Here is a 15,862-nt window from a genome sequence, read left to right as displayed (position 1 = left end):
CATCACCAGCATCATCATCATCATCACCATCAGCACCAGCATCATCACTACCATCACCACCATCATCATTATCATCATCGCCAGAATCAGCATCACCACCGTCATCATCGCCAGCATCACCATCATCACATCATTATCAGCACCAGTATTATCATCATTACCATCATCATCACCATTATCATCATCATCATCATCACCAGCATCATCATCACCCCCACCACCATCATTACCATCATCATCACTACCATCATCACCATTATCATCATCATCATCATCATCATTATCATCACCACCATCATCACCACCATCATCACCATCAGCATCATTATTATCATCATCACCAGCATCATCATCACCAGCATCATCACCAGCATCATCATCACTACCATCATCACCATCACCAGTATCATCATCACTTCCATCATCATCACCAGTATCATCATCACTACCATCATCATCACCAGTTTCATCATCATCACCATCACCATCACCACCATCATTACCATCATTATCACCAGCATCATCATCACCAGCGTCATCATCATCACCATCATCATCAGCACCAGCATCATCATCATCATCAAAACCTTCATCATCATCACTACCATCATCACCACCACCACCATGATCATCACCACCACCACCATCATTACCATCATTATTATCATTATCATCATCATCATCATCATCATCACCATCATCATCACTACCATCATCACCATCACCATCAGCACCAGCATCATCACATCATTATTATCATCATCACCAGCATCATCATCATCCTCACCATCATCATCATCACTACCATCACCACCATCATCATTATCATCATCACCATCGCCAGAATCAGCATCACCACCGTCATCATCGCCAGCATCACCATCATCACATCATCATCATCAGCACCATTATCATCATCATCATCATCATCACCACCATCACCACCACCATGATCATCACCCCCACCACCATCATCATCACCATCATCACATCACCATCATCACCATCATCACCATCACTACCATCATCACCATTATCATTATCATCATCACTACCATCATCATCACCATCACCACCATTATCATCATCATTGCCAGCATCAGCATCACCATCATCACATCATCATCAGCACCAGTATCATCATCACTACCATCATCACCATTATCATCATCATCACCATCACCACCATCATTACCATCATCATCACCAGCGTCATCATCATCACCATCACCACCACCACCATCATTACCATCATCATCATCACATCATCATCAGCACCAGTATCATCATCACTACCATCATCACCATTATCATCATCATCACCATCACCACCATCATTACCATCATCATCACCAGCGTCATCATCATCACCATCACCACCACCACCATCATTACCATCATCATCATCGCATCATTATCATCAGCATCACAAGCATCACTCCCATCATCATCACCAGCAGCATCGCCATCATCAAATGTATCATTATCACCACCATCATCATCATCACCACCACCACCATCATCACCATCATCACCACATCATCATCACCATCCCCATCCTTATCATCATCATTATCATCACCATCACTACCATCATTATCATCATCACTACCATCATCATCACATCATCATCACCACCATCATCATCACAACCATCATCATCATCACCACCATCATCATCACCAGCAGCATCCTCATCATCATTGCAATCATCATCATTGCCAGCATTACCATCATCACCATCATCATTGTATTCTAAGTTAGACATTATCATTATCTTGATTGTTGTACTTTCCACACCCACAAAGACAATGCCTCAGAACCCTATAAAAATCCCATCGTTTTTTTGTAGGTGGTATGATGATGATGGTAATTGATTTGATAATGAATGAGCAAAACCAGCACTGTCCCATTTCCTATAATATAAAGGACATGGTGCTATCAACAAGGGTACATTCAAATCTGCCTATTAAAAATGTTATACAAATTTGTCAAGATCAAAATATTTCAAATGACACATTATTGTTTTTATTAAAATAGTAAGTTAGGCTTCAATCAATCCATGGATTGACCTTGTATCTAATTGAATGTACCTATAAGGGGCTATGGCCCCTCATACTAAACTCCCTCTTATTAGAGACTGATTTAGACCTGGGACACCAGTTGTGTACAAATAATGATCACGTAGAACAGAAAAGCAGCAGATTCCTGACCTCGTAGGTTAAGATTTGAATACCCCCCCATGGGCTATGGCATTCAATACAGTTCTATTCATAGGAGCGCGAGCGCATGTGATAATTGGAACATTGGGTTGCAACATACACGCATAGGCTACTGTAAGCGCGTTGACATCAAAGATCTTTTAGTAGGTCTCCCGCGATGCTCTTGCTTGTATCCTAATAAATGTATTCAAAAGGTTTAGCCTTTAGCTACATTGTAACAAAACGTATATTTACAATAGCAGAAAAATAACGGTACAAAGTAACGGTTCGAGTCATCATCACCACCACCACCATCAAGACCATCGTTATCATAAGCATCATCATCATCACTACCATCATCCCCATCATCACCACCATCATCATCACCACCACCATCATCATCATCACCATCATGTAGCCTATTGCGCGTCTCACCGCTCCATATAGCCAGAAGAGCGCACATGAAACAGGTTGTTATGTTTGTGGTGCTCCCACTGATAACAATATACCCCATGTGCATTAGATTAACCTATGTGAATAAATAATCTTGTATTTATCTTAAACAATCACTATCAACACAGTAAACGTCGTCTCGTATCGAAAAGCAGAGCGACGGTGGCTTAATTAGGCTAAATAATTAGACAGTTATTGATACACCTGCATTGATAGCAGTGTATCTTGTGTCTAGCCAAGAGCCTATTGATTGGGTCAAAAACAAATGCCAAATTATCTAAAACTCCTTCTACATTACATATCATCCTACGAAGAGGTCGCTGAAAACCCACCATCCTAATCTTTAATGAACAAAGTCCTAATTTGCTAATAAAGTTAACATTGGGTGGTGTGAATAGTCAATGATTGTGATTGATGATCGGGGGAAACGCCTGTAATCGCGTTCACTTTACCTCTCTTGTAGCTCACTAGACCGCTCCACGTTGCCCCATTCATTCGCTACACTGTGTTCAAAACACATAACTCAATACCATAGCAAACACACTACTACACTATCTGGCAAGCTGCGCGCCCCAAGCTCAGCACTGGCAACATGTTTCGTATCACCGCGCCACTTAAAACTCCGGTGACGTTTCACAAAAAAATAGCCAATGACGCATCGTCTGATATTAGGGCAATGAAAAAGTTCTATCCAATCAGACGTGCGATACACTCGGCGGTGGCCAATGGGGGGCGAGCACCATCGACAGTAATGTTACAGAAGCTAAGACTGAAGACACTGCGTATCGCTGGTATTCCACATACAGCCATTGCAGTGCATTGAGATACAGCGGCAGCCGCTTTGGTAAGTATCAGGCACGAAAAAAAAATGTTAAGTGTCGGTTAAGGATGAAAGTGATAAGAAAATGCAGAAATACCTCAGAAATGTATTGACCGTGTTTGAATGTTTAGGTTGGAAACAATTTTGTGATTTTTTCATTCGAAGCGAAGGTTAAAAAAAAAGAAAAAGAAATTAGCCAGCTAACGTTACTTACTGTACAGTAAGCACACATTAGCCGCTCGTTGAAAAAAGGAGAAAGCAAAATTAATCAGTGGAATTTCAATACAAACGTCGATTTCCTTGAATGCAAATTATTTTATTAATTCATGTCAGGTAAGTGTTGCATTGTTATGATAAAATGTGGTTTATTTATCGAATTAAAAATCAGTAATGTCCAACGGACAGCTGGCTATGTAACATTAGCGCACAAACATGGTTCATGGTGGAAGACACGGTTTATGGTATGAGCTCCAGCCCATTGCTAGCCATTGCAGTGTTGCGAAGCTGTGATGCCTCTCATGCGAAGATGAAATCGTGGGGAAATCGAAAATAAAAATATGGAAAACATTGTGGGGCAAAAAGCTGTTAATAGTTATTTTTCACCAATCGCCTCATAAAAGAGTGAAAAAATTACCTCAGGAATCTGCGCTTTACTGTAATGGCTGACTGTACTCGCATAGGAAAAAATGCAGACAGCCATACAAGCGCAGTTCACTTCAACTTTTTCAAACCGTGATTTTTCACCAAACACGCATAAAACTGTACAATCTAACGATTGGAAATTAAAGTCCCATCTGTCCTTGTTTCAACGACAGTATTTTTGTATTTTGTCGTCGATATTAAAGGGTTGAAATCACAGATTGAAATAAGGTGGGTACCCGCGGTTGCGCTGCCCTCTACTGTGCAATGTAATGACCAAAGATTTAACTAACCCAAGATAGACCACCGCCTGTCGTTTCCAATGGGAGCAAATGAATCATAGTGGGCAGAACAAGCAAGGAGGTGGGCAGAACAAAGCACAAGTTAGCAAGATCTTATTGGCACATTGTAGCATTTATTTGCATATTTCCGTTAGAGAAACGCCTACTCTGAAGTGCGCGTGTGCAATAACTCCATTCGCCCATGAAGTCTTTCTAAACAACGCAATTTTATGAAACATTAACCAAAGGTAAAGTCTATAAAACATAGTACAATCTGTTATTTACATATTCTAGTAATGGGAACAGAAGACTTTATTGAGATCAAATGTTTCATTGATTAGAAAATGTGCAGAATGTTGGACAAAACCTATCTCACTCAATCGTCTCCCACTGCCGGCCACTAGGCTTCCTCTCATCACCATATTTGGTGGCGAGTGGAATTGCCTGCTGGATTTGTACATCCGGTGAAACATCTGGTTCATTGTTCTATCTGTGTAATGGGGTCGTAACTAGTTACCATAGCCAAAAAGTCCTAAACCCCGCCTATTTCTAGAATTTATCTTCTTAAAATATGATCTTAAAACTAACCATAACCACACTGATAACCTTATGCTTAACCCTGACCTTCCATTAAGACCAAAAAGTACATTTTTTGTTTTCATTCATTTTTACGATTGACAATTTAGATTTTGTGGCTGTGGTATCTAGTGTAAACCGTGTAATGGCTGTGCATTGACACAAAGAGAAGGAGCCATATTCTCCATGTTAGTGGATGAAGACAAGCGGCCATTCCGAGCTAATAGGAAACTAACTCAACACAGCCCGCACATAGGCATAGCACAGACCCAGTGTATTGCTATAAACGGCGGCTAATGCAATAGGAATCTACCGGGGAAAAGTATTGTCATGCTGGCGGGCTTTGTCAACATGTTTGTCGATTAATAAAGCGACCGGGAATGCGGGTGGAGACATTTCAGGGCGACTTTCTTTCACGAAGAAGGCATTCTTACAAAATGGAAGAAGAAATATTGCCGTCGTTGTTGACCTCCTTTTCCTCAACGAGAAGCCTATGCGCCATTACTACTTCACTCGGCAGATAGAAAGGCATTGCTTTGTTACAACACAGATGTACTGTATAGCTACCAGTAATATATAATAGGAATATTAGGGATTTTTTCCAAATTTTAGGATTTTTTTTCAAATGTTGCCAAATCGAGTTTAGAGTGAAAGGGAAGCATCTTTTAACGTTATTTTGTGTTTTAGGGTATTTTTCTCGTTTTTTTTCGGAGTTTGTTTTTCTAAGGAATATATTTCTGTAGACTTAAATGCACTATCATTTTAACATTATACACGAATTCATCAGAAAAGTGGCGATATGTATTTCTCATTTTCTTTCCGCTTTAGTGCGTGAAACATTTCAAATATTTGCATACATATGCAGAAGAGAATCCAATGTTGCACGCATTTTTATCTAGACTGAGAACTTCTGTTACGTTCTGTAGCTAAAACTCAAATCATCGAATGACAAGCATTCTGCATAAAATAAAAATAGCAAATGTGACTAATTTAAGCCAACAAAATGCATGAAAATAGTTTTCTTAAATTGTATTAAAAATTTACATTTCTCATGAATTGACCAGTAAAAATAACGGATGCGTTTTCGGCAAAGGGCACAGTCCCTGTTACAAACACTCCTCTAGAAAGGGTTTGTTTTCCACAAACGTATTGTCAAGCAGACAGAACGAACGAACCAGACGTGTTTATTCGCAGAAGGCTGCGTTTACAGTTCTGATGCCAAGAGTGAGGGAAGGAAACCGTCTTTAGGGCAGGCTTGTAGGGGGATCCAAATGATTAGACAATGAATAATCAAAATCAATAACCAATACTATATTATTTAATGTCTTCAACCCCTTTGTCAAAGCAAATCTAGTTAACTCGGTTACAACAAATATTTGTAATAAGTTGAGAAAGGGCTTCCACCTGCGTGTCATATACACCTTGGTCTGTGAGGGCCCTCAGTCAGGTAGTCAATTTAAACCATGAGGCGCAAAGAGCTTTCAGAAGAGTTCAGGGATAAAGTTGTAGATCGGCACAGATTAGGGGAAGGTTATAAGAAAATTTCCCATACATTGAGTATCCCATTGGGTACAGTCAGGTCAATCATTAAGAAGTGGAAGGTGTATGGAACCACCGAGACTCTGCCCAGATCAGGACGACCTTCCAAAATAAGCAGCTGGGCGAAAAGGATTCTAGCCCTAGAACTCACCATGAGGCCAACTGCCTCATTGAAAGAGCTGCAGAGTTCCATGGCTGAGATGGGAGAAAATGTCCACGAATCAACTATAGCTCGATCATTCGCCAACTGTAGCCGCTATGGCCGATCGGAAAGAAGGAGAACATTACAGAAAACAAACAGCGATCTCCAATCACGTGCAGAGTTTGCAGAAAAGCATTTAGGTGACACTTTAAAAAAATAAAAAATATGGCAGTAAATAGTTTTTCTGTCAAAAAATACTGAATAAAATGACCTACAATGTTCATAATAGTTAACGTTGTTAACTTTTTCTTTGCTGTTTTGCTGATTTCTAAAACATCTCCTTTTTAGATATTGAGATGGGGAAAGATCCAAGGAAGCCGAGGGGCAAGATGTCCTCCTATGCCTACTTTGTCCAGACCTGTCGGGAGGAGCACAAGAAGAAACACCCGGAAGCTTCTGTCAACTTCTCCGAGTTCTCCAAGAAGTGCTCTGAGAGATGGAAGGTAAGTATGGAACACATCTCAGCTGTGATTGACTGGCACCCTTTTGAATTATTCACAATTTAGTACACTGCTTTTGACCAGCACCCCACGGGCCCCCCGATTAAAAGTAGTGCACTAAATAGGGAATAGGGTGCCAAAAGTAGTGCACTAAATAGGGAATATAGTGCCATTTTGGGAGCCCTTTTAGTTGAAACTGTCCTGTACCACTATCAATCCCTTGATAGTTGTCTTTGGTACAACTTAGTTTCAAATGAATGGTGTCACAGCTAAGTTGTTCCATACTTATTTGCCACCCCTTGTGTATCATTCTCTTGTAAACGTTGTCTTCCTCTACCACTCTGTGTTGCCACTACCTGACACAAAACACATGCGTCACTATTGGCATCTTACCACCAGTGTTTTCTACATGTACTTAAATACCTTCTTCATGTTGTTGTTCTTCTCTCAGACCATGTCCGCCAAGGAGAAGGGGAAGTTTGAGGATCTGGCCAAACTGGACAAGGTGCGATATGAGAGGGAGATGAGGAGCTACATTCCTCCCAAGGGAGAGAAGAAGAAGAGGTTCAAGGACCCCAACGCCCCCAAGAGACCATCGTGAGTACTGCCTGACAGAAAAAGACAGTCATCTCCCCCCATGACTCATGTCTCAGAGGAGCATGTCTAAAGTAAATTAATGAAACAATTACTATAATGAACAATAAAAGTGATTTGATTGGATTACATTTGAATAAACCAACTACTGCATTTAATGCACCCATTTAACACTACAATTAAAATCAGGGTATCCCATGTTTTGGCAACAACAATCAATTCATGATATCCAAACAACATTAGTAAGAATTCTCTTTCCTTTCTTCCACCGTCTCTCCCCTACCGCCGTCTCTCTCCCATCCTCCAGGTCTGCGTTCTTCATCTTCTGCGCTGACTTCAGACCCCAGGTGAAGGGGGAGACCCCAGGCCTGTCTATCGGTGATGTGGCCAAGAAGCTGGGAGAGAAGTGGAACAACCTAACAGCAGAGGACAAGGTGCCCTATGAGAAGAAGGCTGCCAAGCTGAAGGAGAAGTACGAGAAGGTAAACAAACAACCCTTTTTTTGTTCCTTCATCAAGTTGGAGGACCTGTAACACAGTGCAGTCAGACTGAGGTGACTGGTGTATTCTGAGGGCTGTGTCTAATTTGGACTTTCTCGTAGTTCATGTCAATAGTGTGACAATTCAAGTTAGACTTGTGGATTTCATCATGGGGTTCGGCCCCAAGTGACCAACAGTAAATTCTACAGTTTGATTAGAAATACCTTAATGTTAGTAGTCAAAAGATCTATTACTAACACCAGGGGTGTAATTGTTTTGCAACGTAAACTAGCGTTTCTATTGGCCAGATTCAGGTAAGTCCCTCCGTATGCTGATCCTGTCCTACAGAAATACTAGTTTTCGTTCTAAAATTGAACATTTTGCAACTGTTTGGAATAATGATTACACCCCAGTCTTCTGAAACACTAACCACGTGTCATTCAGAGCAACAGTTAAAAAAATTTAAAATCTCTCCTCCACTTCCTTGTTCTCAGGACATCACTGCGTACCGCAACAAGGGTAAGGTGCCGGTCAGCATGCCAGCGAAGGCCGCCGCACCCGCCAAGGACGACGACGATGACGACGACGATGATGAGGATGACGATGATGACGATGACGATGATGAGGATGACGAGTAGATTACCGTTGTTACGTATAGCACTTACAATGTCTTGTTTATAAAGCATTTAACTCCCCTTGTACACAACACTTACTGAAAACAAAACATTTAAAAAATGTAAAAAGACACAAAAAACCTGTACCAAAAAAAACAAACAAGTAACCGCTGTGTATAAGAATCGTTTTTAAGCTGTACAGTTTTTTTTTCTCCTTTTCTACAACAGTGTCATTTGTGTTTGTCTGGTGTTCTTCTTTTCCAGTGGTAGGTACTATTTATACCACTTATCCCTGGATGCTTCCCAAATGAAACCCTATTCCCTATTTAGTTCACAATGAGACTGGTCAAAAGTAGTGCACTATATAGGGAAAGGGTGCCATTTGGTACGCAGACTTGCGTGGTACAGTTTTAAAGCGGTTGTAAAATTGGCTGGGAAACCGGTGGGTCTATTTTCCCTATGTAGCAGTGCACAGCAGCACACTACCTAGTTATACGCGGGGTCCTAGAAGTTCTTCTGTTTTCAATGACCGGTGTATTTGTTCTCTTATTTTAGATGCCGTATTATCAACGTTATTTTACTGTGCTGTTTGAATACCACTGTAATTACAAAAAAATAAGAAAGGATTACATCTGTTTTGGTTGATTCTGAATTGCTTCTGACATAAATAAACTTTTTTTTTAATATATATATATATATATATTTTTTTTTTATTAATTAAACTTTTTCCTGTAGATGGAACACCACTAGATGATTATCATGGTTAATAAGATACAAGTCATTAGTCAGTAAGCTGTTGCAATATCATACTTTTACTGTTTTTGAACAGAATGGGCAAGGATGGAAGTAGTAACTCAAGCCAATGCAGCTATAACTCATCAATGAACCTGTCTGATGTAAGGTCAACTGATTCTGTATTGACTATATTATCCACAGGGTTCCTCCCAGGAGGAAAGTCATCTTCACTGCTTTGTTAACACAAGTGTCTAATTGACAGCCAGACAATAATACATTCAGTCATGAATGGTCCTTATGGGCTATCCTGTCTGGGAATAATCATGGCTGTGATGCCGTGTTCACGTGCTAGTCGGAACTCTTGACATTTACGACTTGGTAAGTGGTTGAATGCGTCACGTGTATAACTGCAACCAGTTAGCAAGTTGGACATTTCAGAGTTTCCTAGTTCCGTCTAGCACGTGAACGCGACAAGAGTGTCAAATCTGGGAGTAATCATAGCTCAAGAGTGTCGTAGGCACGCTTGGGAGTAGTGCTTTACAGAAGCTTACACAAACATTATGTTTGACTGTAATGTCTCCTGTGTCTTGGAGGCCTGCAGTGCCCCTGTCTAGTTGCTGTGGTGTAGACTAGTTAGTTTGACCTAAAACGAGAGAGCAGACCTATTTCCTTTTACTGCACTGTATTTGACCAGGGTCCATAGTGCACTGTTTTTGACCAGGGCCCATAGTGCACTGTATTTGACCAGGGTCCATAGTGCACTGTTTTTGACCAGGGCCCATAGTGAACTGTATTTGACCAGGGCCCATAGTGAACTGTATTTGACCAGGGTCCATAGTGCACTGTATTTGACCAGGGTCCATAGTGCATTGTATTTGACCAGGGTCCATAGTGCACTGTATTTGACCAGGGTCCATAGTGCACTGTATTTGACCAGCGTCCATAGTGCACTGTATTTGACCAGGGTCCATAGTGCACTGTATTTGAATTTGTATGTATTATGGATCCTCATTAGTCCCTGCAGCAGCTACTCTTCCTAGGGTCCATTTAAATAAAAAAAATGACAATGCATTCATAACAGATTTCACAACACATTTAAGTGTGTGCCCTCAGACCCCTACTCTACTACCACATATCTACAACACAAAATCCATGTGTACGTGTGTGTATAGTGCGTATGTTATTGTGTGTAGATATATAGGGATTAAGTTTCAGGTTTCAAGTTTTAATGTCACGTGCACAAGCTCCAAACCCAGTAACCAACAGGGTGTAACCCAGTAATCAACAGGGTATAATGCAGTAATCAACAGGGTGTAATGCAGTAACCAACAGGGTGTAACCCAGTAATCAACAGGGTGTAACCCAGTAATCAACAGGGTATAATGCAGTAATCAACAGGGTGTAACCCAGTAATCAACAGGGTGTAATGCAGTAACCAACAGGGTGGAACCCAGTAATCAACAGGGTGTAACCCAGTAATCAACAGGGTGTAACCCAGTAATCAACAGGGTATAATGCAGTAATCAACAGGGTGTAACCCAGTAATCAACAGGGTGTAATGCAGTAATCAACAGGGTGTAATGCAGTAATCAACAGGGTGTAACCCAGTAATCAACAGGGTGTAACCCAGTAATCAACAGGGTGTAATGCAGTAATCAACAGGGTGTAACCCAGTAAGCAACAGGGTGTAATGCAGTAACCAACAAGGTGTAATGCAGTAATCAACAGGGTGTAATGCAGTAATCAACAGGGTGTAATGCAGTAATCAACAGGGTGTAACCCAGTAATCAACAGGGTGTAATGCAGTAATCAACAGGGTGTAATGCAGTAATCAACAGGGTGTAATGCAGTAACCAACAGGATGTAATGCAGTAATCAACAGGGTGTAATGCAGTAATCAACAGGGTGTAATGCAGTAACCGACAGGGTGTAACCCAGTAATCAACAGGGTGTAATGCAGTAATCAACAGGGTGTAATGCAGTAACCAACAGGGTGTAATGCAGTAATCAACAGGGTGTAATGCAGTAATCAACAGGGTGTAACCCAGTATTCAACAGGGTGTAATGCAGTAATCAACAGGGTGTACCCCAGTAATCAACAGGGTGTAACCCAGTAATCAACAGGGTGTAACCCAGTAATCAACAGGGTGTAACCCAGCAATCAACAGGGTGTAACCCAGTAATCAACAGGGTGTAACCCAGTAATCAACAGGGTGTAATGCAGTAATCAACAGGGTGTAATGCAGTAATCAACAGGGTGTTACCCAGTAATCAACAGGGTGTGACCCAGTAATCAACAGGGTGTAACCCAGTAATCAACAGGGTGTAACCCAGTAATCAACAGGGTGTGACCCAGTAATCAACAGGGTGTGACCCAGTAATCAACAGGGTGTAACCCAGTAATCAACAGGGTGTAACCCAGTAATCAACAGGGTGTAACCCAGTAATCAACAGGGTGTAACCCAGTAATCAACAGGGTGTAACCCAGTAATCAACAGGGTGTGACCCAGTAACCAACAGGGTGTCATTTGGGATGTACACACAGACTATTAAAATGTACTTTTAATGACAATGCTGTCCCTTTTAAGGAGGAGTGATTCATCATAGCTGTGTGTGTGTGTGTGTGTGTGTGTGTGTGTGTGTGTGTGTGTGTGTGTGTGTGTGTGTGTGTGTATGCGTAAACATCTGAGCCTGTGTGTTGCTGTATCCTATCCTCTCCTTAACCCTGGTGGAGGAAGTTACTGTGGCTAGGCTATAGCTAACAGTATACAGAGAGGATGTTAGTGTGTCTTAGCCACACAACGTGGCATGTTAACACCATGCTCCACTGTCTCCTGTTCTCCCTGCTTTATTTAGATATACTGAGGCATTCTCTCTATCTCTCACTCTCAATGTCTATCTCTCTTTCTCTCTCTCTTTCCCTCTCTCTGTTTCTCTCTTTCTCTCTGCCTTTCTCTATCTCTCACTCTCAATGTCTATCTCTCTTTCTCTCTCTTTCCCTCTCTGTTTCTCTCTGCCTTTCTCTATCTCTCACTCAATGTCTATCTCTCTTTCTCTCTCTTTCCCTCTCTGTTTCTCTCTCTGCCTTTCCCTCTCTCTTTCTCTCTCTCTCTCTCTCTCTCTCTCTCTCTCTCTCTCTTTCTCTCTCTCTCTCTCTCTTTCTCTCTCTCTCTCTCTCTCTCTCTCTCTCTCTCTCTCTCTCTCTCTCTCTCTCTCTCTCTCTCTCTCTCTCTCTCTCTCTCTCTCTCTCATTGACTTCCATCCAGGATGGGGAAAAACAGCAGCGGTTTATATAAGAAGGATTATGTGCTTTGACAAACACAGTGAAACAAGATAATGGCGTCGTTAATAATAATCTGTGATTATTTACAATGGGAATGCCAAGGCTAACTGTAGAGTTGTCATCAGTTAGTTGTCAGTTATCATCATGACTCACTGTGGATTTGAAAAAGGACACCATTTTGTACCTATCTTTAAACCATATGTTTTTTTTTATGGGGGGGGGGTTGATCCAAGGGCCTTCATAAGGGGAGTGGCCCACCTGGACGCCAGTTGCCCATCCCTGTTCTACCACGAGTTGTGGGAGTTAGAGGGTTAACAACAGCAGTAGTAGACGAGCAGCTGAGAGTGAGTTCACTCCCAGCCAGTCCATGAGGAGATTAACAATGGAACAACAACAATGAAGTATGGCTGTGTGTTTACAATGTTTACATCCACCGCTGTCATTTCCTGGTACCACTAGTACGATAGGCATACATTGTGATTCATAGTGATATTAATGGTAGTAGAAGATAGGGCGGTGTGAGTGTGTGTGGTGCTGGTTCTGTGTAGTGGCCTACTACTGGTCTACTCCCTTTCAGCTGTTGCGGTTCACTGTGCTGTTCTGTGAGACTATCATCCTGCTAGCGTAGAGCAGAGTAGACAGACTAGGTCTGAAAGCAGCAGTCCACAGCCACATACAGACAGGTAGGCAGCACACAGCGCCACAGAACAGACAGGCAGGCAGCACACAGCGCCACAGAACAGACAGACAGCGGGCTTCAAAGCCTCACTAATCCAGCCTCCTGCTGTTCACTCACACTGCACACAATACATGGGCCTGGATTGACATCTAGTGGACATTTATTGGAACTGCAGAAGTATTGACAAAGATATTATAAAGGTTTTCTCTGTGGTATTGATGCTAAAATATGTGGGAATAATAAAAGTTAATATAACACTAGTTATATGAGCAGTTATTGTATTGGTTTACAACAGAACAAACAAACCAGCTCTGATAGCGTGTAACTTTCTATTTCAAGTCTTTTCTTAGAATGGCCAGGCGTGGAATGGCCAGGTGTGAAATGGCCAGGTGTGGAATGGCCAGGCGTGGTTTGGCCAGGTGTGGAATGGCCAGGCGTGGTTTGGCCAGGTGTGGTTTGGCCAGGTGTGATTTGTCAGGTGTGGAATGGCCAGGTGTGGTTTGGCCAGGTGTGATTTGTCAGGTGTGGAATGGCCAGGCGTGGAATGGCCAGGTGTTGTTTGTCAGGTGTGGAATGGCCAGGTGTGGTTTGGCCAGGTGTGATTTGTCAGGTGTGGAATGGCCAGGTGTGGTTTGGCCAGGTGTGATTTGTCAGGTGTGGAATGGCCAGGCGTGGTTTGTCAGGCGTGGAATGGCCAGGCGTGGTTTGGCCAGGTGTAGTTTGGCCAGGCGTGGTTTGTCAGGTGTGGAATGGCCAGGCGTGGAATGGCCAGGCGTGGAATGGCCAGGCGTGGAATGGCCAGGCGTGGTTTGTCAGGCGTGGAATGACCAGGCGTGGTTTGGCCAGGCGTGGAATGGCCAGGTGTGGAATGGCCAGGTGTGGAATGGCCAGGCGTGGAATGGCCAGGCGTGGAATGGCCAGGCGTGGTTTGTCAGGCGTGGAATGACCAGGCGTGGTTTGGCCAGGCGTGGAATGACCAGGCGTGGTTTGGCCAGGCGTGGAATGACCAGGTGTGGAATGGCCAGGTGTGGAATGGCCAGGCGTGGAATGGCCAGGTGTGGTTTGGCCAGGCGTGGTTTGGACAGGCGTGTTTTTTTCCTCCTGCGATTGGTGCTGGCAGCTCGGATGGTGCACTTCCCAAATGGCACCCTATTCCCTTTAAAGTACACTACTTTTGACCAGGGCCCATAGGGATCTGGACAAAAGTAGGGCACTATATAGGGAATAGGGTGCCATTTGGGACGTAACCATGGAGTCTTGACCCCAAAAAAAGCAGACTTATATAGCCAGCTGCAAAAACACACGGTGTCACAACATTTCCAAATGTGTTTTTGATTTCAGATTCAGAATAATGTTTCCTTTGCTCCTAACTAACTACCTCCACAGCACTGCGGAGGGCTACTGTACAGCTTTCCAGTGTTGAAATGGACAATGGCCTGACATCAACGTGTTCCTAATGTGTTTTCGATTATGCCAATTGTAATTATAACCCATGTCAGTGTTCACAGGAATGTCGTAGTGAAATTGTTATAACAATAAACTGATTGAACACATCACTTCTAATCAGGCCTTGAGTTTTTTTTCTGATCAGTTGGACATAGAGGTCAGGAAATTATTCTGACAAATGATAACATTTATTTTATGTGAATAAAATCACACCTTCTTCTTTCACAGCTTTTTTCTTTCCTTCAAGGACATACAGGTAACCCTAATCCACTATCAACATTCAAACAACTAGATAAGGCCACTGCATGACTGTTCAAGGGTCGAACCCCAGAGAACAACATATCAATTCAATTTCAATTTAAGATGATTTATTGGCATGGGAAACATATGTTTACATGGCCTAAGCAAGTGAAATAAACAATAAAAGATATACAGTAAACATTACACTCACAAAAGTTCCAAAATAATAAAGACATTTCAAATGTCATGTTAGGTCTATATACAGTGTTGTAACGATGTGCAAATAGTTGAAGTAAAAAAAGGGAAAATAAATAAACATAAATATGGGTTGTATTTACACTGGTGTTTGTTCTTTACAGGTTGCCCTTTTGTGGCAACAGGTCACATATCTTGCTGCTGTGATGGCACACTGTGGTATTTCACCCAAAGATGTGGGAGTTTATCAAAATAGGATTTGTTTTTCGAATTCCCTGTGGGTCTGTGTAATCTGAGGGAAATATGTGTCTCTAAAATGGTCATACATTTGGCAGGAGGTTAGGAAGTGCAGCTCAGTTTCCACTTAATTTTGTGGGCAGTGTGCAAATAGCCCGTCTTCTCTTGAGAGCCAGGTCTGCCTATAGCAAGGCTATGCTCACTGAGTC

The 15,862-nt window shown here is 42.2% G+C and overlaps 1 protein-coding gene across 2 annotated transcripts; it reads left to right on the top strand.

The window, feature by feature from the left end:
• Positions 1-3,401: 3,401 nt before the first annotated feature.
• LOC115204602 (high mobility group-T protein) lies at positions 3,402-9,526 on the top strand. 2 transcript variants are annotated; one of them, XM_029770267.1, is made up of 5 exons: positions 3,402-3,498; positions 7,000-7,154; positions 7,603-7,748; positions 8,053-8,227; positions 8,719-9,526. In XM_029770267.1, the coding sequence occupies exons 2-5, from the start codon at positions 7,008-7,010 to the stop codon at positions 8,860-8,862; spliced, it is 612 nt and encodes a 203-aa protein (XP_029626127.1). In that variant the 5' UTR covers positions 3,402-3,498; positions 7,000-7,007; the 3' UTR covers positions 8,863-9,526. The 2 variants fall into 2 exon arrangements, with proteins under 2 accessions (XP_029626127.1, XP_029626126.1); XM_029770266.1 differs by lacking the exon at positions 3,402-3,498 and adding an exon at positions 6,434-6,851.
• The last annotated feature ends 6,336 nt before the right edge of the window (positions 9,527-15,862 follow it).

The sequence above is a fragment of the Salmo trutta genome, chromosome 12, assembly GCF_901001165.1.
Source record: "Salmo trutta chromosome 12, fSalTru1.1, whole genome shotgun sequence".
Classification (NCBI taxonomy): Eukaryota; Metazoa; Chordata; class Actinopteri; order Salmoniformes; family Salmonidae; genus Salmo; species Salmo trutta.
Note: the sequence above shows the minus strand (reverse complement) of the source record. Positions and strands in the feature narration are given on the sequence as shown.